This window comes from Pseudopipra pipra, chromosome 3 (assembly GCF_036250125.1).
Source record: "Pseudopipra pipra isolate bDixPip1 chromosome 3, bDixPip1.hap1, whole genome shotgun sequence".
Lineage (NCBI taxonomy): Eukaryota > Metazoa > Chordata > Aves > Passeriformes > Pipridae > Pseudopipra > Pseudopipra pipra.
The window spans coordinates 42,399,548-42,426,509 of NC_087551.1; the positions used below are offsets into that span (position 1 = coordinate 42,399,548).

Below are 26,962 nucleotides of genomic sequence, written 5' to 3' on the forward strand. Positions count from 1 at the left end.
TTGTTTAATCTTTTTGCCTGTGTAGCTCATTTGAATGTTATTGATTACTTTCTCTTAAAATTCGACCTCTCTTGAACCACTCTGAGTTTAAAATTCACAAAACTTAGTTATTACTGTTTGCTTTGAAAACACAACATTAAATAAGAATATTATTTTAAAGATTATGTACTTTTTTTCAGGAGGACCCAAACGATATCGATCCCAAAAGGAAAGAAGTGCGTGGCAGTGATGGGGAGGACAAAGCACAAAGTGTGGAGACGCTACCTCCAGGTATTGCAGTAACATTTGTTACAAAAGATCCATAGCCATAAAACATTTATCATCGAAAGCCATGAAACACAGCAGTTGTTCTGATTCTAAAAACTCTTTGTAGTTTGGAAGTGCTGGGATTGTTTTAGCAACATGTACTTCTTACAGCTTCAGCTTCCTTAAATCTTACCTGCTTCACTGCTCCTTTGGGTTTAAAGCCTTAGAGAGTGTGGTTCTTTGCTAGTACATTTGTATTGTCCTTCAATAGGTCTGAGGTACTGTAAAAGCCCCTGGTATGAAAGTAGTCCATGTCTCTCAATGGATAACGCTGACAGGCAACAGGCAAGTCACTGTGGGACTGTTGTTTTGACTGAAGATTCAGCCAAGGTTCATACTTCAGTTTTTTTCTAGTTTTTGTTGTGGCAGATTTTCCTGACTCTGCTGATGGTGTACCTTATTTTTCTCATACTTGTCATATGCTGGCAAATAAGAGAACAACATGATTTTTGTTCTATTTGAGTGAAATCCTTATACCCTGAGGATGAGCTAGAAAGTTAAGTGTTAAGGAATCTTCATTCATATGACTGCTTCCATAATATTTCTTTGCTGCTTAACTGTTTCACATCAATGAGATTTAATATATTAGCTGCAATTGACATACTAAGGAATACAGAAAAATGAAAAACGGGTTTGAACATTTTACAGTATTGAAAAATTTTACTGTACAAGAAGGACAACTACTGATCAGGTAGCTTCACAGGACGTTTTGCTCCTCTTCTATTAATCCTAATGTTTTGCTTACAAATTTTTCTTGGCCCAACATTTGAAACACTATGAGGTCTTGCAGAAAGAACTAACCAAGGTAAACTTTGCTTTAAGCAGCTGGAACTTCCATCCCCAGTAACATGTGAGGTATGATTTTTGTTTTACAGTCATAGACTCTCCAGGTACAGTATAAACTGTTTGCTATTGATGACTTTTTTTCCTGTATCCTTTGGCCTGCCTTGTCTTACCTGCTGTCTGGAGAGGGGAAACAAGACTGGTTATGTATGTATACTTTCTTGGCGAAGCCTTTACTTTGTATATGCATTGGGGAATAAATCCCAAAAAGCTGAAGAGTCTGACTTATTTAACTTGGTTTCTGGCAGATCTTTTCAAGTATTTTTTCTGCTTTACAGAACTCTCTACAAATATTGTTACTGGGGTTAGGTCAACCAGTTTTGCACCTTCCAGCTGTTTTTCTTATTTCCCCTTTTTGGATGTTTATGTATTCTGAGACAAACCCTATACTTTGCCTCGAACACCTTCCTTTCCCAGTGGCCCTAAGTAGGCGGTTTGACTATTAAAAGAAGTGGGAAGTGTCACAGGCTGAAAGGGAGAGCTATCAGAAGCTGGAAGGGTTGAAACCAGAAGTAAGATGAAGTGTAAAGTAGAGCAGGTCAGGGCTTTTTTTATTTCATATGTTGATTAGAAGTCTCTTACGGCTGGATGTAACAGGCAGGAGAATTGTTACTGCGAAGTACTATGAGAGTCTGGAATCAAACATCAAGGACTACACAGAGAATTATGCACTCTTCAGTTGCTATTTTCTTTATTTTCAATCCATATAGGCAAACTTTTGAGTCATTATGGCAGGGAAGCTTGGTATTCACATCTCTGTGCATTGTTTGCATTGTTTTAAAGCGATCGAATTTTAGGAGGACTCTGGTTCAAAGCTTTCTTGCTTTTCAACTGAACTTAGGAAACCTATAGTTTAGGTTTCAGCGTGATGGACTGTAGCATCTTTCATGACTTCTTGGAATTAAGGAAATACTTATTATCTTTAAAATGTCTTTTTATATAAAGATTAGACCTATCAGTTTATCTTTTGTTTGCTGGAGTGTATCTATCCTTTGTCTCCTGGTGACTTCTTTTATATGCTGCAAAAGCTTTTTTTTTTTTTTTCCTTGAAAAATTATTGATATATGAAAATAGTGATCTTAGCTCTTGTTTTAGAAAGACCAACCCTGAATTGTCTTCATGGATAACTAAGACAAAACTGCATAAGTAGTTGCCTGTATTGACAGGAGTTTCAGCAGTTACTCAAACACTCTTTTTTTTTTGTTAGTTGTTGAAGATCTGGGACCCCTTAATGCATGTAAATCAAAATAATCATATTTATATTGTGTTCAACTGCTTTTAAGCTGTATTGAGTCCATAAGAGGGAATGCAAGCTATTTAGGGGATTTTGTATCCATCTATTCCTACTCTTTGTTGCCTGCTGCTTGAGTGCTTACAGATTTATCTGATATGCTTTTTTTCCTCTTCTCTCACTTCTAGCTGCTTTTACTGTTATCTGACTTATCTTTAATCGGTCCGACTCCTATTGCACATAGTTGACAGGGCCTTCTGCTTGAGTCAGAGCCAAGCATTACCTCCTTTGTGTCTTCTGAAGCCAAATTCACTACTTCCATGGACTGTCACTGCTTTTCAATAAATTTAGCCCTACGAAGTGGTCTCCTTTCTTCTTAAGTTTACTTTATTCTTTCTGGACTAATTTTGCATTTGCGAGTTTTAAAGTGTTGGAAAATGGTAAATGATACATTTTAAATTGTTTATATCAAACTTCGATGGGAACTGGGACAAAAAGAAGCAGCTTCACTGGATTTCACCTTTTTCTGGCTTCTACTCAACTTCTCAGGCTTAGGACTGTTTGTAAAATAAACACTTCTTGTCAAAACCAAGTTCAGTACTGCAACATACCCTGCTCCAGGATCTTAGCTGGTTCAGTGATTGAGTTTTTGTTTTTTCTTTTTTTTGGCTCTATTTGACACATTGACTCTGGTTGCAAACTTTGCAGTTCACTTACTGTTGTTTAAAAGACTAATTTATTGTCATGTTAGGTCTCAATATTTGCTTGAATTTGAGGTTACATACTTAATTGAAGTTTGAAATAATATAGCTGCATTTTCTGATATTCATTCCACCTGACAAAGTCATTGAAATGCAGGAAACTATGGAGCTATCTAACTCTCCAGAAGAAATTAAATCAAACGTGCTCTGATTTGTGTACCTAGGGAAGCATATAACAGAAATAGTACCTATTATTGGAAAAGGTTTGCTAAACCTCTTCTAACTTCAAAATTTAGTTGATAGATTCAGAAAGGCAAGCCTTTCAGCAAAAGTAAGACTGGACAGTATAGTTAGCTTTGAATCAGCCTTTCAGTTTCCAGCAGTTAACTTAAACCATGGTCACTTATAAACATGTGGGCAGCCCATGTTGCATGTTGTATTTCATAAAGGACACAACCTGTTTAAGAAGAACACTTGCAACAGCATCACCCTAATTACCCATGAAATGCCCTCATGGCCTCTGGTGTTTTAGCTGCTCTTTCCAGTGGATGGAAGGCAACTGAAGAGTAGCTGAGGGTGGAAGTCCTGAAATGTGCATGGCTTCAAAACCAATTTAAAGTTGGAGTGTTTGGAAGTTGAAAATCTTATATAAATGCATTTCAAGTGTTCATGATACTTTGTAAAATGCACTAAAAATCTTTATTTTTAGGCCAGCAAAGTGGCAATGTGACATGTCCTGTATTTCAGAAAATATTCAACAAATGATTCAGATTGAAGCTCTATTATGAATTAGAAGCAAAGGTGATAATAGTTTAGTTACCAAGGAGGTTGCAAAAGCTTTGGGAAATGCTGAGGGAGGGAATTTTATGGGAAAATGATCTTGTGATCTCTGATGTTTCTTCCAGTTTCTTGAATCAAGCTGCTCTAGCCTTTTTTATAGTTTTTTTTGCAAATAAGGTTTGGTGTAATTTTTGTAAATAACTGTATTGGGTTGTTTGTAGTGTGTTAGCTGGCTGAGGTGTAAAATTGTTTTCAAAGTAAGTTCCTGGAAAAATTTTGAAGAAAGAACTTGAATGGCTCAGAAAAGCTCTTGTCAGTCTGTGGTCTAACAACAACAGAGGGAAAGTCTCCTTTTTAGAGTTCTTTCAGTAATAGGAATTTGAAAAACTATGTTTCTGCCTCCAGTTATTTTCTTATAATTTGCCTTCTGGGTTGCTTCACCAAGTGTCTATTAAATGTTCTGCATCCTGTTTTTCTTTAACTTTCTAGTTCTGGCTTCTGTGTGCGTGTGTGTGCGCATGCATGTTTTAACTTTCTTAGGTTGGTAATTCAGATATGAAAAATAGTTACTTAGTGTTGGCTAGCTAGCTCTTAAACCAGTAATCCAAAAGTATGGGCACTTTTCTCTTAATCTGTTGGAACTTACTTAAAAACAAACCAAACAACCTCAAACCACCTCCTCCTCAACCTTGCTACTTTTGCCTTGCAACCTCCACTACCATGTGATAACCAGATCCCACCTTGGGCAAAAGTTGTTTTTGTAGATGAGCTCCTTGGATGATCCTGAGATTATAGAGAGTGTTTACTCAAGTTGTTGTATTGTCTGGTTGAACAAAGGACAGTTATTTTGTTTAATGATGGAAAGTGTTCTCTTGTTAGCAGAATCTCGCAGGAGATAATGTGTCATAGTTGGGGCATAGCTTATGGATAGAAAGCTGTGAATGAGGCCTGTCTGCCTTAGTTTTCATGCTGTGCTAGTTGAGAGGACAAGCAAAGGCAAACCCTGGAAAATCTGAGCAACCTCTAACTCTTGTTAATAGCTGGTAGAGTAGTATTCCCTGTATGCATATCAACTTAATTTAGGATATGCCTGAGCTATGATATTTTTCTAAAAGCTGCACTGGAATGGAGTGACATCTTTGCAACCTGCTACTTACTACACTTAACTAAAAATACCTCAAAAACTTTTTATGGTAATTATGAAAACAATGAATATTAAATCCTCCCGTCTGTAATAAACAGTGACCACAAAAGACAGCTTTTCCTTTGTATCTTTTTTTGTGCCAATAGCATGCTGGTTCACCACAGCTTGCTTGCAGGAGATTGTCATACACATCCGTGTTTAAATCAAGACTGTCTGTATTGCATTAGAACTTGAGCTCTGATTTTGAGTTAAGTGTGGTATAAATTTGTTAATAGGTGGCATAGGTCTGTCTGTCAATAGTAAAAAGAGTAAATGTTAAGTAGAGGTAAGAATTGGTAGTTTTAAGATACCTGGTAAATACCATACTGTTGTTGTACACCTGCAAATGGCGGGAGTCCTGGAATTTTGTTCCTGGTAGCTGGATGTTAATCTGCCTTTCTGTGTTAGTGTCAAAAGTCACATAATAACACAGTCCGTGTTAAAGAGGGATTAATCTGAATAAATTCTGAATGTCAAGGAGATTGCAGTTATGTCATAGCGGAGAGTGATCTAGTGCTCTGCCTACAGGAAATGCTGTTCTTTGAGAATAAGGCTGTCTTGTATTTCTAGAAGGCCTGCTTCTCAAATGGCTTGATTATTAGTGACTATGTTTTTGCTTCTGTAATGAGACAGTAAATTAAATTATGTCTTCGAAGTCTGGACCAGGTCTTTAAAAACAAATGTTTCTAAGATAACATTATAGCCAGATCATCTACCATCTTACTGCCTGTTGATATGTGGATGTTTGTTGTTTTTTTTAAATGGGAATTGTGGGGTTAAAAAAAAACCAACACAAAGTGGACAAGATGAAGCATTGTCTAGTGATTACTTGTACAAACTGTGATCTGTAAAATTGTTCAATTTTGTATTAATTTGCAGGATATTCTAGAAGAATTTAATGTGCAAAAGTGACTTTTGATGTTACAGTTAACAATAGCATTGACGTTTAATTACTTTGTTGCAAAGTTAAACATTTCCTCAATTACATTTGGGTTACTGAATGCTGTTCCTTAAATTGTGAAGATTAATCTGGATATTTTCCTGTTTTTCTGTTGTAGGAAAAGTTCGGTGGCAGGACTTTGATCAAGATGCATATGTTGGTGCCACTGTGGTGCGATCTGGTCAGGATCCATATGCCCGCAATAAGTTCAATCAGGTAGAAAGTGACAAACTGCGAATGGACCGAAGCGTTCCTGACACTAGGCATGATCAGTAAGTGCCAAACTGAGCCTTGTTTGACTTGGATTAACCTTTCTGTATTTATTGCTTTTGAGCTGCAGGTGGTTTTTCAGAAACAGGAGCTTTCCAGCCTTAGAAAGGACAGGAACAGTAAACTCCATCATCCTTGGGTTAAAGAACAAGGAATCTTATTTGAGTTCTTCTGTTTCCATGACTTCAGTCAGTGTCTATTATATATCCAAACTGGTGCCTCATTTCAGTCTCCATTGGTGGAGTGAAAGCAGTGAAAAGAATGTTGCCCATGGTGTACTGAGGAGTCTGAAGTGACTTTTGAATTTTCTTCATAGCGGTTTTGTTTTTTGTTTTTGTTTTTTTTTTTTCACAAGAAATATATTCTAACTTTTTAGACCAGGTATTCTTTTCCATGACATCAAAACTCAGCTACCAGCTTCTAGAAGCTTCTATGATTCAGATATGCTGAATTTGGAAGTTTTTAAATATTTCATAATCTCTGTGTTGGGGAGTGTCTGACAGACAAAGGCTGTCGTTTGAGAAGAATGTAAGAGATGACAGGAGACAAATTATATTACAATGGCCATGCTTGTTTTAACTTTTTAACTGTCAGTCTTGTGGTTATATGCTGACCTGCCTAAGTTTTTTCACAACATGAAGCTGGAAAAGAACCCTGCAATGGAGAGAGAGAGAGAGAGAGAGAGAGAGAGAGATTCGGGGAAAGGCTGTACCTGAGCTGGGATTATTACTTTGACTTTGCCATGGAGCAGATTTAAGTGCCCATCAGACTATAAATAATTGTCTTTTAAAAGAAAAAAACAACTGAACAAAAAACCAGACTGCAGCAATCATTCACACAAACTGTCCATGATAAGTTCCCTGCCATGTTGCAATTAAGTTTTCTTCTCTTTTGGCAAGAAGTTTCACTGCAGAAGCTGAAAAAGCCAAATGAAATACTTAGGAACTGCGTGATGTCAAGAAGAGCAATAGCCATAGGAAGAAGAATATCTGATCACATGATGCTTGGAAGCATGTTATTTTCAACCAAATTGGAGGCAACTGGCTTGAGATTAAAATCTTTTGTGGAGCTGCTGCAATCTTTTTCTTTAAGAAAAGTGACCGAGATGAGGAAATACTTTGTTTCTCCTTAAGCAACTTGCTGTTAATTGTACTGATATGTCTAAGAGGCTATTTGACTTTGAAATAACTACATAGTAATATTATTTAATTGCTGAAATTGTCTGTTGAGAAGCAGTTTATCAGGATTCTGCATTAAATATAATTTATTTAATAAACAATTGTGTATAATTATGCATCTCTTAATACTATATTGTTTAGTCTTTTTCACATCATACAAACTTTTACTAGCATCAGGACCAAAGATTTCCACTTGCTTTTTGTGAAAGCCTGGCAGCAGTACTGAAAAAACTGGAAAACACTTGATTCGTTTACTTAAGCTGCTTACTTTCATTTTGAGCAAAAGGAAGAAGTGAGAAACGGGCAGATGCAACATAAGAAAGGATGTGGAGAGAACTCTGAGCAGGAATGCAGATTCTCACTCCAGCTGATGCTCACAACTACTACTTTCAACAACATTGAGAAACCACTGGGTTTCCTTTCATTGCAGTCTGCTTATGATGTGTAACTGAGAGCTCTCACTGTCATGGTAGATTTTGGAGATCCAGAAAGTTAAAAATGAGTGTCACAGTTGTAATAGGAAACTCACAGAGTAGTTCTTCTGCCAGTGTAAAATAGTCTCCCAGCAGGGATGAAGGATAAAATACTCCATGTTTTTTGTGGACCAATGTCCACCATGCATCCTTTGGACCAGTGGTTTCTGATCACATCTGTTAACTGATGTGTTGTGATGATTCTTGAGAATTACTGGTAAGTACTTCAGCTGCGCTGAACTGTGTTTTCTTTCTCATTTGGCACCTGTTAGAAGCTTCTGACCTCACGCTCAAGTTTTATTCCTAAGAAAAGAAAAAACAAACTTTCCTGTGTCTTTGGTACCAGTTGAAGTGAATGTTCTTATACTGGTTAAAATAGATATTTTTGTCCAAAAGTGGTTTCAAACAAACTGCTGAGGTTTCGGGGAAAAATTGTTAATTATATGAACCAGTCCGAATCTCATGTTTTAACTGATTTTAATGACCTATGCTAAACATTGAGGGTCTAGATTGAAATTTTGTGTTCAAGTTTTATTTTAACTAAATGTATTTTCATATTCTGCATGTAAAATTTAAGTGCTGCAGCTTGAGAAAGCAACATCTAATCTCCATGCCAAAAGTAATGACATTGTTTCTTCAGTCTGAGTTTTAACTGTGGCCCTGTTGACACAGCAGGAGGACTAATACTGAGTCAGTTAAAGAAGGGATTTTTGAAGAGCTGAGAACAAAAATACTCACTGAAATGTTCCTCCTGTTTTATTCAGAAGTCTAAAAGTCTTAATTTCTCCTTCAGAAATATGCAGTAGTGCTCTTCTCTTGAGTTTTCTTAAAATTGAGAAGCTCCATTGCCTTGAGTAATTCCCTCTAATATGCATTCTGGCTCAAGTGCTCTCTTCTGCAAAGATATCAGTATAAGTTTAATGTGACTTTTTAATTATTCTAATGCAAGTGCTTCGTGTGATAACTGCATGCACGGTAGCCTTGTCCTCTGTGAGCAATTTGAAAGTTAGCAGAAAAAAAGAATATCTTTTTTGGCACCATAGGCTTTGGAGTATAATATTTGCATGTCTTTTAGCTGTCTAGATGAATTGCCTAAAGCCACACTAGAGAAGCTCTTAATTCTTTATTTTTCAGGAACATATAGGCATTTGTGATTTATTGCTCCAGGGCTGGGTGCTAGCGACAAAGCCGTTTTGTACACCCACCACAAAGCTAGACATGGCCTTGCTGATCTGAGACAGCAATTGTAGGATTGGCGTGGGCTTTGTTTTCATTCAGAGCAAGTGAGGTCATTGGAGCAGAATAATGTTTTGTTTGACAGCAAGCACTAATGTGTGTGACATTATGGGTGTGTTGTATTGAAAACACTCCAGGTTCCTGGGATTTTGTAGAGTGGGCACGAGCAAGAAGTGCATTGCTGCTCACTCATGGATTCCAAGAAGCTGAAGGTTTGTGTGGTTTATGGTGTGCATTGCAGATGTTTAATCAGGTGTGGAGTAGGCTCTTATACAGGCAGAGGTCTCATTTTAGAAGTGTAGGTGGCAAACTTCCCTGAAAAGCTAGTTTGATTAATACTGTGCAGAGTACAAAAATACTTGCTGAATTTGCTACAGGTGTACGCTATCTGGGTTTATCCCCTCTGAAGACAACTAGGCTTGTTAAAACTCTACCCTTAATAATAATTAAAGAATGTGGAAGAAATATATAACTTGTGTATGTCACTGCATGAATGGCAATCAGTATCATGACCTGTCAGACTATAATGCTTTCAGCATAAACTCAGTATGCATAGTTTTCTGGTACTGTTACTTTCTAATACAAGGGGAGTAGTGTCTTTTTTAGGTTTATTTTATTGGATTAAATATCTTAAGTGTGTGTAGTCCTGCATGAATTATTTTAGGATTTGCTTATTTTTTCTTATTATACTAATTTCAGGCTTCTAGAGGTGATGAAAAATGAGTTGACATTAGATGGAATATTTCATCATCTTTATGTTTGGAAGGATGTGGTTCTGTGTTTAGTTGGCTGAGCATTGTCACAGCTAGCTTTGTTTTTCAAATTCCAAATGTTATGATCCTTACCAGTTCTCATTAGAATAGATAACTGTTTTTATCTATGAGTGAAATGCTACAGAAGCTTTAAAAATGTAAAAAAGGGAGAAGTGGACACATGCCATTCTAAAGAAGAAGTATATGGTAGCCTGTGAACATGTCAATTTTCCTTGAAAATATGCCTATTTCCTTAGATGTATTGAATGCTTTTAATGTAAAAAAAGCACTCTGATTTCATACTCAGTTGCAAAAAAGATATTTGTGACATACTGCAGTGATGATGGTCTCGTGGCTTTTCTGAACCTCCCCATATTTGACACTGACTTCTTAGTCTTTTGTATACTAAGACAACTACCAAAAGTGTGAGAAAACAAGTTGATTATAATCTCACTTGAAAACAAGGCATTTTATTCTTCCTAGGCAGTGTGTACATGAATTTCATAGATAAATACTTCACAATGAAGGCTGTCTGCTAAGCCCAGGATGTAAAAATTATGTTCAAATGACAAAGTGTTATTTCTTTCAGGTGTCAGCGGAAACAATGGCGGATAGATTTGCCAGCTACTAGTGTGGTGATCACCTTTCATAATGAGGCAAGATCTGCTTTGCTTCGAACTGTTGTCAGGTATATATAAGAGAGCTTAATTTTTCCCTAAAGGCCGTTTATTTGTGTCAGAAAATGGTTTATGATAAGGAAGGAAAGTAACAACCTGTTATGCTCTTCTGAACTGTTTGCAGAGGAAAAGATAAGTCTTCAGTTCTTACATTCTGAAATAGTGATGTTATACAAAATTGCTTGCCTGAACTACAGATGAATTGAAGTATGGAACCAATTACCAGATGATGTTTGGAGACTGACTGTTTCAAGCCAAAGTCAGGATAGATGGATTCTTAGGGGATATTTGAGCCAAAGATACCTGCAAAACTTCTATGTTACACGTTGTCTGTCTAATGTTCTGATTTCTGGGGGCTGGAATAGTGGGGGTGGGGGAGGTAGGGGTGGTGGGGAGGAAGGAACACCCAAATTCTACATGTGTACCTCTTCACTCTTTCTGTAAGAATAAGTCAATAGCTGCTGTTGAAGATAACATCCTGGGCTAGGTTCTACTGTGGCTTAACAAAATAACTCCTTTTATGACATCATTATGGAAAATTAATACACCTTAGTACTGAATGCTTTTTTTTCTTTTCTGTTGCAGTGTCCTTAAAAAAAGTCCATCACATCTTATTAAGGAAATCATACTGGTGGATGACTATAGTAATGATCGTAAGTACTTTTACAATCCGAACTTACAGTGCTTATTCTGGTAAGGCTTTCTGTAGATGTCAGTAGGTGACTTGGTTGAGAATAGGGTACTTGAATAGGAGCTGACAGGGACAGGTCTTAATTCTTCCATATCTGTAATTTTGGAAATGTGAAGAGTTCCTGTAAATACTTCAGGTATATTTTATTACTCCGTGTTAGTTGAAGGACCAGAGTGTATCATTAAAAGGACCTTTGCGTAGTATGTTATCTTAAGTAAAATTAAAACCCATGGTTCCTGCAACAAATATTTTTGTAGCACTGTTTTAAATGAATGCTGGTCTCCATCGGTCTCTTGGAAAAGTTCTTATTGAATCTAAAATAATTCAGTGTTTTATAAGTACTAGAGTATCATGATAGAAACTCGAGCAATACAAATGGACCTCTGAGTAACATTTCTTAAAGGAAACTAATGTCTATATTTGCATTACTAGTTTTTTGCTAGTTTAATACATCTTTGTTCCTTAATGTGGATTAAAGAGAGCTCTCCTATATGAAAAGAAAACAGTTGATTTAATCCTATAAAAGTGTTTTTCTCTATGCAATGTAGGAATGGCCTAAAATAAACAAAGAGAATATAGTTAAATAAAAATGTTTCAAGACTGTAAAATTAAGTTAGCTTTAAATAACATAATGAAAGTAATAATTTCTTAGCCTGATAACTTTTCTTTATTTCTGGTGAGATATGTTGGTTTTTTTAAACATGTATCTTATATTTAACTATTTATGACCACAAACATTTTCACCTACAAAGCCTTTGCTTTTCTTTGAAGATAGCCCCTCTTTTGGTATACAGTGTTGGATATCAAATGGATTCTTATCACTTGATTTTTATTTTTTTTTTATTATTTTATTTTTTAAAGCTGAGGATGGTGCTCTCTTGGGAAAAATTGAAAAAGTACGAGTTCTTCGAAATGATCGCCGAGAAGGTAAGTTTAATCTGGGGAAGGAAGATACAAATTCCACTGTGCTTCCTTAGCTTTTAGTGTTCATCAGGTCTTTTAAAGGAACATTCTACTTTATAAATCTACCGGTGGAAGGAATAAAAAAAATGTATTTATGCAGGTAAAAACATTAATTCTGATTATTGTTGTGTGTACAATTGCCCATTGTTGGCTTTTACAGTGAAGACTTCTTTAGGATTTACATTTAATCTTCAACATTTCCTTTCTCTTCCTGCACTGAATCCTCAGTTAAGCTGTTCCCATTGTATGCAAGGTCTCACTGTAAACTATGTATCTATGTTTGAAATGATCCAGGTTAAAAATAGCCCTCTGGTTCCCTTTTTAGATATCATTTTAAGGATTTAGTTGGTGGATAGCCTGACAAACAGTTTGTTTTGGCAGCCTTTAGAGGTTCAGAGCAGCCAGGAGGGCTGGGACCCAGTATGCCAGTTTTGCTGAAGCCAGTGTGCCCTGTAACAAATTTGTCTTACGTTTTTGTTTTCTTCTATGTTGCTCTGTGAATTATGGTCTCATGTCACTGAACTCTTCAGTCAGCAATTTCCTGACTCTGGAGCTTAATGTATCAGATACAGGCAACTGTTATTCTACACCTGTTTGAAATAATAACTGAGATTTGACAGCTGAAATAGTTGACTGATTCAGCAGATATATACTTGTTAATTTTTATAAGGACTGTATCTTTTAGACTGCCAGCCTGGCCTGGGGAGGAGCTGGAATCATTAGATTGTCAGGTATTGGAAATGACATGCACAAAACCTGTGTTGTCCCATAATTCACGTTATTGCAATAACTGATGGGTTCTTTGGAATGTTCTTGTGAACAAAGACTTGTTAGCAATGCAGGTCTTTTATGACTTGCTATGGTTGTCAGGTTCTGAGTAAGTTAATGTCATTTTTCAGTACAGCACTTGAAGATAGTAGTAATGAAAAAAAACAGAAGGAAGGAACACCTTTTTGATGTTTGTTTTTTAGTAATTTTAAATATTAACTTTGTAGTGCATATACAGATTCATACTTAAAAATATGCATTAGTATATCTGAAAGTGAAATACAATTTGACAAATCTATTACTTTGCCAGAAAAGAACAAATGTTTGCAGATGGAAGGCAGAGTACTAGTTTACTTTTTATTTTTGCGAGACTAAGATTAAATATTGCACATACAAATTAAAATTCAAGAAAATTGGTAAAATCAACCACTGTGTAGGCTGCTAAGAGTGGCACAGCAGTATAAGCAATAGAGGAAAGCAGGGTGTTTTAAAATGAAAGTTAAAGGGATGGTGTTGGTGAAGGGGATGACATTAACTGCCTTTCATTCAGAAATAAATGTTAGTAGTTTTTAGTCTCACCTGTAGGACCAGAATTTGTTATGGGAACAGATGTGTTCTGAAGGGTGTGGTAGTCTACAAAATAAACGTTCGGTGCAACTTTTTCATCTCTGTTTATTGTAAGTCTGAATGTGATCGTGGAGGACTCAATGACCCAAGTGGTAACCTCTATTTTTCTACCACTAAATCTGAAATTAGAAACACTGTTGCATGTTTTCTATGGAATTAGAGCAAGACAGTAGATTCTACAAAAATGTAAATTATAAATAATAAGCTGTGGAAGGAGGAATTGAAATGTAAAAATTAAAAAAAAAAACATATAGCAAGAGTGCCTGAGGAAGGTTTGGTGTGGAAAGACTAAACAGAACAGATTCAAAGGCTGGAATTGGGGAAACAGCATAAAATCAGTGAAGTACAGTTAGCTACCAGTGTGCCACAGAGAAGGTGTAAAAAGTACTGTCAGGGAGCCTTAACACAGCACATATCTACAACAGTGAAATGCTCCCGCTTGAAGTAAGAAATAGTAAGAGCATACAAGCTTTTCCTCTTAAGCATCTTGTATTCTGTTTGGCATAGTCATATTTTGAGTATTTATTTTGTAAAGGGAGTGGTAAGAAATGGGCTTGACTCCTTTACAGTGTTTCAGGGGGCAAAAAATGCCCAAACAAACCAGAACAAATTTGGTGAGAAACAATGTAGAAAGAAAAAGAAGGGGGAGGGAAAAAAAGTAATTACTTGGTTTTGATCTTGAGTGACAATGAAATCAGTACATTTATTAATAGTAGAAAAAAGCAGGGAGAAAATTTGCAAAGAAATTATAGGAAGCTTGCTATGTGTGTATATATAGCAAGGAACTTTAAGGAACGGTGAGGTCATCCAATGAACGAAGATTAAAAGGAAAGAAAGGAATGAAGGAAGGAAAGGAGCAGGGTAAATCAGTAAGGGTATGTGTGTAATTAAGATAAGAGGAAGAGAAGAACCTTTTGGTTTTACCAGAATTTTCTTCCTAAAGAAATCTTTTCAAAAAAACCCCAAACAAACCACAAAACAAGAGAATTGCCATAAGCACAGAGAAAAGACAGTTGAAAGGGATGGAAGTAAGGCTCTCAGATGTAAACTAATGAATCATGGTTATTTCTGGAAGAAGTTCATAGAAGAATGGACAGAGTTTAGTAAGAACTAAGATTAGGGGTGGCAAAAAAGTGAAGAGGATGGTGCTTTCCTCGGTTCTATGGTAGAACTGTCTGACATGTTTGTTTCAGATCTGATCTTGAGTAACATTTACCAGTATCAATACCATTTACAGTAATGCAGACCCATTTGTAGTTGTGTATCACTTGTTTTGAAACGGCACTTTGATTCTTCTGCTTAAATTAGATCAGAACTTGTAGGGTGCAGAAGGTTGGACACTTGCAGGTTGTTTGGTGTGAAGTCGTTTCACTGAGTTCTTAACTAACATCTGGTTTTGATAATGGCTCTTTTGTGTTTGTCCTGTTTGAGTTGGTGTAACTTAGCTAATGACTAACTTGGAATCCTATAGTTCCTCAAAACTGTTGATTGTTTTCCTCAGGAAGTACTTAAAACTTTTTATCTTTGCTTCTCAGGCCTGATGCGCTCCCGTGTCAGAGGGGCAGATGCAGCACAAGCAAAAGTACTGACCTTCCTGGATAGTCACTGTGAGTGCAATGAACACTGGCTGGAACCACTTTTGGAAAGAGTAGCTGAGGTTAGTAAAGAGTTTTAAAGTAATTTCCTGAAGAAGTAGGTTTTAAATTTTAAAGCCATCTGGTTTATACTAGATTAATTTTATGCATTTTTCTAAGGAAGCTTTTTCTGACTGGAGATGATGGAGATGACTGGGGTGTTCTGTGATTGAAACATATTTTTTGTTCATTAATTCTGTGAACACAGGAACATAAAATCTGAATATTTATTATTATCTTTGCAAACATTCATATATATGCTTCCTTGGTTCTTTGGGGAATGCCTCAGTAAGTTGAAAATCTTTAGAGTGAAGTATAGCTCTCTTCAACTGATATCATCTTGGTGTAATTCAGTTTACCTGAGTCTTTATGCCTCATTAAGATTCAGTATGATAGTAGGAGAGAGGATGAGCTATGAAACCAAAATTCTCATGGAAATTAGCAGGAACTACAGGCTCTCAGCTTCTGTGAAAATAGTGCTTAGTCTATGTCCTGGAAAAGCAATTGACGGGACTGAGAATGAAAGTATACTGTTTTCTCTAGAGGTTGGTTATACTTGTTAACTTCCTCTGGAGGCACTCAGTTGAAATGGAAAGTGAATGGACCGTGATCCCAAAAAGCACTGAGGAACACTCAAGACAACAGGGGTTTTATTCTTTCTTAATTGCATTCCCTTTCTGGAAAGCTAGTCTTCCAGGAGAGGCTTGGTTCCAAAATGCTCCTAATCAAAGTGGTTTTGCTAAGCTACTCTGTTTTGTTAATGCCCAGATCTTCTCTTATCCTCCCTATTCTTCCCTTTGCATTTCTCCTGCAAAAACAGGAAGTGGGTAGGAAGTAAACCCCATATACTCAGTATGACAATGAAGAAGCTATCAATTGACTGATATTCTTTATTCTACTTGTTCTATGATGCTTGTTAGAATCATAGAATCATTTAGGTTGGAAAAGATGTTTAAGATCATTGTTTCCAACATTATCCTAGCACTGGCAAGCCCACCACTGAATCATGTCCCAAAGTATGACATCTACACCTCCTTTTAAATACCTCCAGAGATGGTGACTCCACCACTTCCCTGGGCAGCCTGTTCCAATGCTTGATAGCCTTTTTCAGTAAACCAGTCTAAACCTCCATGATGCAACTTGAGGCCATTTCCTCTTGCCCTATTTCTTGTTACTTTTAAGAAGACACTGACCCCCACCTGGCTACACCCTTCTTTTCAGATAGTTGTAGAGACCAATAAGGTCTCCCCTGAGCCTCCTTTTCTCCAGCCTAACAACCCCAGTTCCCTCAGCTGCTCCTCAGAAGACTTGTGCTCCAGACCTTTTATCAGCTCTATTGCCCTTCTCTGGACACTTTCCAGCACCTCAAGGTCTTTCTTGTAGTGAGGGTCCCAAAACTGGACACAGGACTCGAGGTGTGGCCTCACCAGTGCTGAGTACAGAGGGACAGTCACTGCCCTGGTCCTGCTGGCCACACTATTGCTGATACAGGCCAGGGTGCTGTTCTTGGCCATCTGGGCACACTGCTGGATCATGTTCAGACACTGCTGACCAGCAGCCCCAGGTCCTTTTCTGCCAGGCAGCTTTCCAGCATTCCCAAACCTGTAGCATTGCACAGGGTTGTTGTGACCCAGTTGCAGAACCCTGCACCTTGCCTTGTTGAACCTCATACAATTGGCTTCAGCCCATTATATTTCCTGGGTATTCCAGAAATAGTGCAAGTTGCCCAAGACACATCAGCAGTTGAAATCCTGTTTAGGAGTAAAAATAATTTTAATCAGGTCAAACCTGGACACTATTAAAGTACCTAAAATCGACAAAGCCCTTCCGTGTGAGTAACATAGCAATTCCTTCTGTTTTTGTACCCATCTAAAGCGTTGCCTCAGAAGGGTTAGAGGAATTTCTGTTTAATTATTAACCAGGAAAATAAACTTGAAGGCATTAAATATCTCAAAATGAAGTGGAGAATGCTTGCAGCTAAAGCACTAATGAATTCTAGAATATGAAAACAGTTTTCAGACCTTTTTGTGTAAATGGTTTGAAGCATCTATCTGTTCAAGAAATCAGAAGAGAAAGGGTAGTTTTGGTCAGCAAAACCCTGCTTTTGCTAAGACAGCTATTTTGTCATTTTCCTGTTTCTCTTGTCTAACTTTTTCCAGAACATACTCATTTGTCTTTCTGAAACTGAGAAGGTATTCGAAAAAGTGTTATCTTTTCATCATAACAAAATGTAAAACCTCTTATTAAATTGCCAGCAATTTTGTCATGATCCAGCATTGCATATGGTATATTTGGTTGGAGAAGTTGGAACGTATTTTGCTTTGTGCAGCAGCTATTTTTTAGTAGTACATGAATCACTAGATCTTTCAAAACTTGCTCTTCTCAATTATCATGATACACAGTAATCATGTGTGCCATTGAATAGTTTTCAGCTATATGTATATATTTTTCCATTCTTAAAAGTTGATATACTGTTAAATAAATAATTGATACAGAATTCCACTTAACTGTCATCTGCAAAGATTGCCAACCAACAGGTATGGGGATTGATAAAGTAGCTTCTAAGCTTTCTGCTTGTTCAAATACTTAAGGCATGGATAATGTTTACATATAGCATTTGATAGTTCTTTGTTATTTGCTCACAGTGCAGACAGTATGTTACTTGATGTTAATTGGCAGCATTTTCTTGATAGTCTCAGTGACAAGAAGCTGAGTAGATGTGAACTGCTTTTTGATCTGGCCTCACAGGTAACTTTTTTCAGGTCAGGGCTACTGTTCATTAATAGAATGTTTTCTGATGCACTGCTGCATCTGTTATATATCTGGTGGAAAGTGTGTTTTTTTTTTTCTTTTTTTTCTTTTGTTCCAGAATTGCCTGCTTGGCATTTAGTTCTGTTGGAGTTTTTCTGTGGGAGATTAGTTGTGTGTGTGTTACAATATAAAAATTTATAGCTTCCAAGAAACAGTCTGAATTGAGTCAGTTCTGCAGTACTCTTATCTGATGTGCTGTAACCACTTTAGAAAGCTGTGCATCTGACATACATCTGAGACATCGAGCTTTCCTCTTCAGTTGGAGGATGATCCTATCCCACAGTTTTCTTCCATAGTTTTCTGGTTAGAGTATTTTTTTTTTCATGGGCCATGCTTGCTTAGCATTCCTAGAGGGGTCTGACTGTGCTAGGGATTTTTCTTCAGCAATTTGAGCAAATGCTTAAAGCAGAAACAACATACACGCAAGGTGAATATTTTAGCGTTCAACGCGTGTACACATATTTCTGTAACCTGGAGCTGGTATATCTTCTTTTCTCCTTCGTGGAGAATGGTTTTCTGCCTGATTTCCTAAGGCTACCTTCTATGCCCTCTAGATTTTGTGTGTGTGTATGATTAAATGATGAGACTGTGGAGGTTAACCCTTTAATTCCTAATGTCAACCTAAGTAATAAATATATACAATCCTGAAAACATCTGTAACTACTAGTGATTTCATGGACACTTGTCTAGTTGGCTTTTTCCATTTCAGATTTCTAAACACTTTGGTTTTTTCTAATAATACAGCAGTTATATAAACAAAATAAATTGAAAGATTCTGGTAGAGAACTGAACTCATCTGTTTTCATAGAATAGCTATAAATCCTTTATCACTTTCAGGAAGATATTTTTAAACAAAGAAGATCTTGAAGGAATAACTAAGATTAAGAAATGAGCTGTGGTTTCCTTTTTCATATCCATCTCAAATTTTTGTGACTTTGAATGAATCAACTTTTAACTGGCATAATGCTAAAAGGAAAATATTTATATTTTCTCTTAAGAGTGTTGTGAAGCTTAATCTTTGAAGTGTCCTGAAATTTTTAGAGGGGAGGAAGCAATGTATGCAGAATCTTGAGGATAATTTTTGATGGTTTATGAGAACAATATATAAAATCTGAGTCTCTAGAGCATTCATAACTTCCTTATGAAATATTAAGATGAAATAGCTTGCTACAAGTTTTCAGGCACTAGAGACCTGCAGTATTCGCAGGCTATTTCTTTTCATTATCCTCATCAAGAAGTATGTGGTTTTCCAATTGTGTCTTCCATTAGGAGACCAAAGATTTCTATGTTAAATTATCCTAAAGCAAGGTACTTATTTATCCATGGTGTGATTAAAAGGAGCAGCTGCTTTTTAGTGTTTTAAATGAGTGAACTCTCTGTAATTTGAAGACCCGCAAGCTCTTTTTTACCAGTCTCTGCATTAACAACTTCATAATGCTCTGTGAAGCATCAGCTTAAGAATGTGTAAATCTTTTCTCTGCTTTGCTAGTGAGTAAATCTGTAATTTCAAGTCATAGAAGGAACAGCATGGTTCCAAATCAACAATGTGAGGATTATATATGGAACTGAATGCACACAACCTGGGTATTTGGCTGTCAGAGAAACAACTGGGAGTTGTTTAAATAATGTTAGGTGTAGCAAATAATGTTAGTGTGTTGTCGCACTGATATTGATAGAACTAATCAGACCAGAAGTAAAAGCCTGAGGAAATCCCAAATGTACAGACACAATATGCTCCCTGCTTACTTGGCACAGCAGAGATAACTTGAAGCTTAAATGAATCTCTGCCTAATGTGACACCTGATGACTTGGGCAACTTTTACCATCAGGTTCAACCCTGCCAAGTAGAACCATTTGAGAAACATAAACTTTTGTCAAAAAATGTTTTTAGAGGTGGGCATAGATTTATAAGCTGTCGCAGTTTCAGCTAAGGAAAGAAAGAAAGAAAGGGAAAGGTGCTTTCATTTTTGTATTTTATGCTCATGGGTACTTGTGAATAACTGAATAGGCTGGATATCTTCTGCCTCATCAGTCTTTATTTAAAGGAGTTTATTAATTCTGTCACTCTATACAGAATGCCTAAAATAAGGGCGTGGGTACACCCGAAGCACTTCAGTGATATAGGAAGGTACATATATGCAGTACTTTGCAGTGAGGGTGCAGTAAATTGTAATTGCCTCCCAAGTACAACACAGTTACCAATACTGTGTTCTTACCATTGCAAACTTGGGCTTGAGGCTACTGCTAATAGGAACAGGAGCTAAAGATGTGATCGATGGGGAAATAGGACAGGTTGGCCTTTTTTGTTTGTGTTTCTACTTTGCTTTAGACCAAACTAGTTAATACTTAGTAGCAGACCAGATTAGGTGTTATAATCCATCTTCATAAAAACAGATACTGGGCCTGGGTAGTATACCTGTGGTGATACTAAAAGGGAATGTAGGTATGAATACTGTCTTCAGCTTTTAGCATAGTCTTCAGCTTGGATTCTCTTAAGTTTGCTTGGATTTTTCTTTTGGCTGATAAAGAAGTTCGTGACCTTTTGCTTACTCATGCAGAATGAACTAGTAAATGCCATTTATAAAATTAGGGTTTATTAAAATCAGCACAGATTGAATAGTTAAGGCTCAATAAAAGAAAATGAGTGTTAAATATCCGTATTGGACCAAGCAAAGCATTTGACTAAGATTTGCTTTTAAGCCTTTTCTTATGAACTCAAATTATTCTCATGCTAGTTTGGCTCAATCTGATCTGTATAATACTGATTAGCAAGGGAAATACATTGCTGAACCACTGTTTAGAATATATATGTTGTTGTTTGAATATGTACTTATAAAATAAATTCTTAAAATTGTGACATTTAGGTGATTTTTTTTTAACCTTGAGAACACTTTCTCTATAACAGAGGTTACCAAAACATCTTCGGTTTGTTAAAAAAATTTTTTTTATATTCACAGATTTGATGATACAGTGTTCTGAAGTTATCTGCTCTCTGAATGATGTTAAATTGTGCAGCTCAAAACTTCTGTTTTGAATTCAAGCAGTAAGCCATGGAGACAAAATGGCTTAACCATGATACTGCATTTCTAACATTAGATGAGTCTTTTTTTAGAGTACTGAGGTCTTGTGATCCTACTTGATGATGCATGCGGAGTTGTTGGAAAGATTTTTGTTCTTAAACTATTTTGGCAAAAACATCAGCTAAAGAAATTAACATGGCTCAGAATAGTATACGAGACCACGGTTGGACAGAGGAGTGCGGTTATCTGTACCACTGGAATCTTGGCTGCTGGAAATTAAGAGCATTTGTTAGTTTGAGGTGCTTTTTAGGTTCTCTTTCCTGTCTGAGTTTCTAGTATTGAAGTGTAATTCTTCTAGTGTGAAATGGGTTGGCATTAACCTGAGACTTTTCTGATTGCAGAAAGGCCTAAGTCTTCCTTAAAGGTTGAAATAATAGGACCATAGTACACTGCATGGCTTGAGACTTGTTGTGGAAAATATGAATTTCCTGGATGCTTCTTTTCTTTGAGCTGGTTTTAAAAGTAAGAATAGAAGTGCTGTTTGTTCGACTCCTTTTAGAACTACAAGTTTGCTGCCTTCTTCAAGAGCAAGTCAGAAGAGGGGGCTTACTTGAATATAAGTAGCCTAGAATAGAAGGAGGATTTCCAGTCATATCGTATGGTTTCTGCTTTCTAAAGCAATGCTGAGCAATGCTGTTCACAGCAGTGACTGTTCAGAGCCGTAAGCTGAAGTAGAGGGAGAGCTGGGGAGACATGCTAATTGAATCCTGCTGAACTGTTCAACATCACATCCTGTCTGAGTCTTTATATATTGATTTCATTATTTCAATATTACTTTCTAATATTTATTTTAGGACAAGACCAGAGTTGTGTCTCCCATTATTGATGTAATTAATATGGACAACTTCCAGTACGTGGGGGCGTCAGCTGATTTAAAAGGCGGTATGTACCTGTACTGGAATACAGATTTTAAAAAAAAGCATCAAGAATCAAAACTCATAATCACTGCAGTTGTGGAATGGGCAATTAACATACCGCTCTTCGCTGTCATAGATCTAGTTCTAAGTTCTGTAGGTCATTTGTTTCTTGCCTTGGATTTTAATTGGCCTTATTGTTCTCTGCTTTAAAACAGTTCATCTTTGTTATACTATTTCCTGTAAGTTTATGCTGCCTTTTACCAGTATGTAAGACTATGTAAGACTCGCTCCAATGCTTGTAGGGTTGTGTAAATGTCAGAAGAAGCTTATAGTCAGAGCTTGTCATTCTCATTTTAGATAAGATAGGCTTTAATTGCTCACTAGTTTAGAAGCCCATCAACAATGCAGTGTCTATGAGGTTTGTTTCAAGATGCTCGTTTGCTTAAAAAATTCAACTCTTCTGAATAAACAGAAAACTTTGGAATGTGTTTAAAAGAAATAAGTGTTTGTTAGCCGTGATCTGTAATTGTGAAGAGACTAACATACCATGAAAATTTTTAGTGTTTATATCTTTGCCATTAAAAAATTCCCTGTTAAATTGAGTTTAGAAAAACTACAGTTTTGATATGTGTAGCTAGTATAAACTGTTGACTTGTAAAGCCCTAAATAAAAATAAATACCAAAAATTCCTCCCCTCTTCTTTTCCAAAGAGGGAGAAGGCAACTACATGCTAAAATCCTTACTTATTACAGGCTTTTAAAACTTCTTTCACTGCTAATAAGAATCTAGTATTTAAAACAGCTGTTCTCTACCCACTTATCCCTTTTTTTCTATTATTTGTAAATAATTGTTCCCACAACCCTGGAAACTGAACCGTCTGCATAAAGATATGAGATGAGCCATGATATAAAAATTAGAGTGCTCTTCTCACAGTGTTTTGGCTTTTTCTGAATGAACTTTCTTGAGTGAGGAAGCCAAAAGCCATTTTCAAGCCTGTTCTTTTAGGTTCTGGTCTCTAACTGGTCATGAAGTGTTGTTCCAGTTAACTAAAATAAAAGCAATATTTGCATAATGTTGCATATGCTACAAGTTCATCAGTGATCTGGAGGTGGGAGGTTCTATATCCTTCTTATTAATGTTTTGAAATGACACCTATATGGTGCATATATTCACAGTATCCTAACGTATAGTTCTGTGCTACTCTCTGTGTGCCAGCATTACTAAACCTTAAGGCCTTTACCCAGTCTATTCATTAAACTTTGAGTACAGAAATCTCTATACCATTATGTGGCTTTTACTGTTGTCTGCAGTAGGAGGAGGAATTCTTTCCTTGAAACCTTAGATAGGTTGCTGCTGGTTTTATGCTCTTTAAATTCTTCCCAAGTGAAGTGCGAGAAGATTGAGAGATTGTTTCTCTTGTTACTGCTCTTCACACTTTATCTTTGAAACGATGTCTCCCAATTCATTCATCTCTTTCTTTTCAGTACTCATTTTCTCTCCTTGTACACAATAGAAATAGATTGGAGTTTTAATATTTTTTAAAGTGAATGAAGTCTATGTACTTTCTGGATTGAGGAGTGAGAAACTCGGTTGTTTTTTTTAACATTAATAGAAATTTTGCACATACCAACCTTTCAAGCTATTTGAGGGTCAGTTGAAATATGAATAATATATTTCTTGTCAGTTCCCAGAGGACAGATTGCCATGTTAGAGGCACTACAGCATTTGGCATCACAGAACACTTTCACTGAGGCCAAGTCTAAACATGGAAACCAGTCTATGCTTTCAACCTTAGATACAGTGTCTGTGTGGCTGAAGCATGGAGAGCTGAAACAGCTGGGACAGCATTTGTGCCTGGTCTGTTTTGAAAGGACTTAATCACCCAAGACAAGCAACCTAGCAAATGGTACACAATTTTTTTTTAAGTGGACATGTCTGAAATAATTCCCAAGTCTGGCCAATACTAAATCCATGCATTTCATGTTACACTTTTTTTTTTTGGGGGGGGGGGAGTTTGCAAGGCATTTATGCCACACTGAGAAATACTGAAATAATTGGAATAAACTGTAGTTAACTGAGATCTAATAATTTAGAGTATGCCTGTGATGCAGTTTACACTGGATAGAATTTCATATTGGGTATGCACTTGTGTTTAAAAATATTCCTTTTACAGAGTTACTGATACTATCTCATTGAGAGCAGATTTTTCCCAGAGTCTGTGAAAATGGAGACGGAAAAACAGTTTTTAATGGGCAGAGAATTAATACACTTGTTCAGTTTGTGAAAGTGCTGTGTTCCAAAAGAGACCCCTTGTGTTCACTGGAGTATATGGTAACTCTATCCCTCTGCTTTTGCTGGAGAACAGTAGAATTTTCAAGTTCTCCCAGATGCAAGTAATTTTGCTGGGTATGTGTGATGAAATGTGACTTTTTAACCACATGGAAATACTGGAACTCATTTTACTCTTCTTGCTGGAGGCTTTGCAGTACTGTGGGTTGTAGCCATTTTACTGTTTTGCTACTTGGAGTTTTGAAGTAGTTAGACAGTCTTTCATTTTTACAGTGCAACACTTGATGAAATACTCAAACATGTAGAGAAAGAGCTGGCATACATGCTGTAAAGACTGTTCAGGATAATTTCTGTATTGTGTGTGTTAAGTATCTTGTGAGTTACAATGAAAACTGCTTTATTTTCAACTTTCTACATCAGTCATTAGTATGCACCTTTACAGATGCAGACAGATAGTTTGTATGACTGTAATTGTTGTCTGTTTACTTCAGCTTTTTTCTCCACTTCCCCACAAAATAATTTCTTTATCTTTATGCTGGAGAAAGAAAAGTATTGACATCTGTGCACCAGAAATCTGGAAATCATTCATTATATGACCTCACAGGATCTAAATGTGTTTGGCAGCAGGCAGACTCTGCAAGGCTGCTTTTCTAGGTGTACTGGGAGAGGGCTAAGGACCTTGTGCAGTTTTTTTAATAAATGTTCATGCTTATGGGCATAACCCAGCACAAAAACTGTTATGAAAGTGTTTCCTATAAGAGGTTTGTCTTATACCAGCTCTGTATCATTGCCTAAAGGAGTTAATTTAATGGTTGTTAGGCAGGAAGCTGCTATAGGTGACCTACTGATCATGTCTGTTCTAGTGACCTTTATGGGCTTCTGTGCTTAACTCATGACAGGACCAGACCAGCTGTTGCTGTGTGTACACACTTTTATGTACATGCATAAGCTAAGATTTTGGTGCTCTAGCACTTGCCTTAGGTTTAAAAAATGATGCACTTAAAAAGACAGTGGGAAAGTAAGAAGTTGAATGAATGTTAAGAAGGTAAGTGGGACCTACGTAACTTGTTGTGACCTTCATGATAGAGTGCTCTTGCTGATAGAGCACCAAGAGTACTGCATAAAGGCTGTGCAAACATAAATATGTGATCACTTATTAAGAGTGGAAGTGCAGTAAAAAGTGTTGGGAGCATTTGTAAAGATTGGAAGATCTTCATATGATGTTCTATTTGTCACTTGTTGACTGGGTTTCTTATTTTGTGTGATAGATGATGACAAGAGAAATCAAAGTTATTTGATTACTCTTTTTTTGTTGTCCAGTCAGCTTATTTACCTGGTTTCCTACTTGTTTGTTTTCTACCCAGAAATTTGTACTATTTACCTGGTCTCCTACTTATTTGTTTTCTACCCAGAAATTTGTACAAGTTTAAATTTTTAATTCCCCATGTTTTCAGTCAATATTGTTACTAAAAGTTGAATGATGACCGCGGTCTTTTTAACATCCTATTTTTCTTCTTGAAGGCTTTGACTGGAACCTTGTATTCAAGTGGGATTACATGACACCAGAGCAAAGAAGAGCACGACAAGGAAATCCCGTTGCTCCCATAAAGTATGTCTGTACCACCACTTCTCGACTAGACTAATTTTGCAACTAAAGATAGTTAGAAATCATCATCTCTGAATCTGAAAGAGGATCTTTACTATAGCTTTCATCAATATTGAAATTTCATTCATATTTATGGAGCCTTGTGAGACTCCCAGAAATAAATTGTATTTTAAAAAATAGTTTAAAACACACTGGTAAATTATTTACCCTTAAGAAAAAGTAGATGTCACTTTGTTTAAAGTTTATATATTTTGAGGACTAAAAATACGGCATTGGTTTTAATGTTTTATTGTTGTCACAAATTGCCACCCTTTACATAAAAAACTTGCGAACCAAATGGGAATTTTGAAGCTGCTCAGAAAGTGGCAATAGCACTGTATATGCCATAGAAATGAGTGCAGACAACATTTGATGTGATAGATGCAAAATTAGTTGCATTCAAAAGCATTGCCAGTTTTTTCAAGGGGATATTAGCCTTGATGCGCAAATAATAGTGACCCCCAGTTCATGGTTCTGTAAGTATCTAATTTAATTTTTCTTATTTGTTTAGGACACCTATGATAGCTGGTGGGTTATTTGTGATGGACAAATCCTATTTTGAAGAATTAGGAAAGTATGACATGATGATGGATGTTTGGGGTGGAGAAAACTTAGGTATGTATATTGTTTACCTTCTGATCAGTCTTGAAAGAGAACAGGTTTTGTCATTGCCTATACTGTCACAGAGTCATGGTTTTCCTGATTCTGTTTCTTAACCTTTGCAATAGAATATTGCCTGACATCTAAACTTAGTGAGTTTTGTAGTTTTATGTTGCTGCTATAGCCCTAGGAGATAATGATGGTTGAGAAGGCATTTTTTCTGTAATTCCTTATTTTCAGATGTTTAAGTGAGCGAGGTTTAAGCAAGAGGGAGGAGGGCCTGAAAGAACTTGTGCTTTAGCCACTTCTGCTTTGACATGCTGGCTAAATCTGGCATTAGTAGGTTTGGGTTTTTTTGGCTATTTGCATTACAGTATTGAACAAAGTTTTTCTCCAGTTAAGACTGGTATAATTGTGTGAAAACAAA

At 36.6% G+C, this 26,962-nt stretch overlaps 1 protein-coding gene across 1 annotated transcript in view; it reads left to right on the forward strand.

The window, feature by feature from the left end:
- Positions 1-26,962, forward strand: part of GALNT2 (polypeptide N-acetylgalactosaminyltransferase 2) — a 92,920-nt gene that overhangs the window by 49,009 nt on the left and 16,949 nt on the right. Inside the window, exons 2-10 of the mRNA XM_064648843.1 lie at positions 180-270; positions 6,103-6,256; positions 10,483-10,581; positions 11,156-11,223; positions 12,123-12,188; positions 15,155-15,276; positions 21,939-22,026; positions 25,812-25,899; positions 26,447-26,550. Coding sequence (XP_064504913.1) covers positions 180-270; positions 6,103-6,256; positions 10,483-10,581; positions 11,156-11,223; positions 12,123-12,188; positions 15,155-15,276; positions 21,939-22,026; positions 25,812-25,899; positions 26,447-26,550 — 880 coding nt within the window. The remainder of the gene's footprint in view (positions 1-179; positions 271-6,102; positions 6,257-10,482; positions 10,582-11,155; positions 11,224-12,122; positions 12,189-15,154; positions 15,277-21,938; positions 22,027-25,811; positions 25,900-26,446; positions 26,551-26,962) is intronic.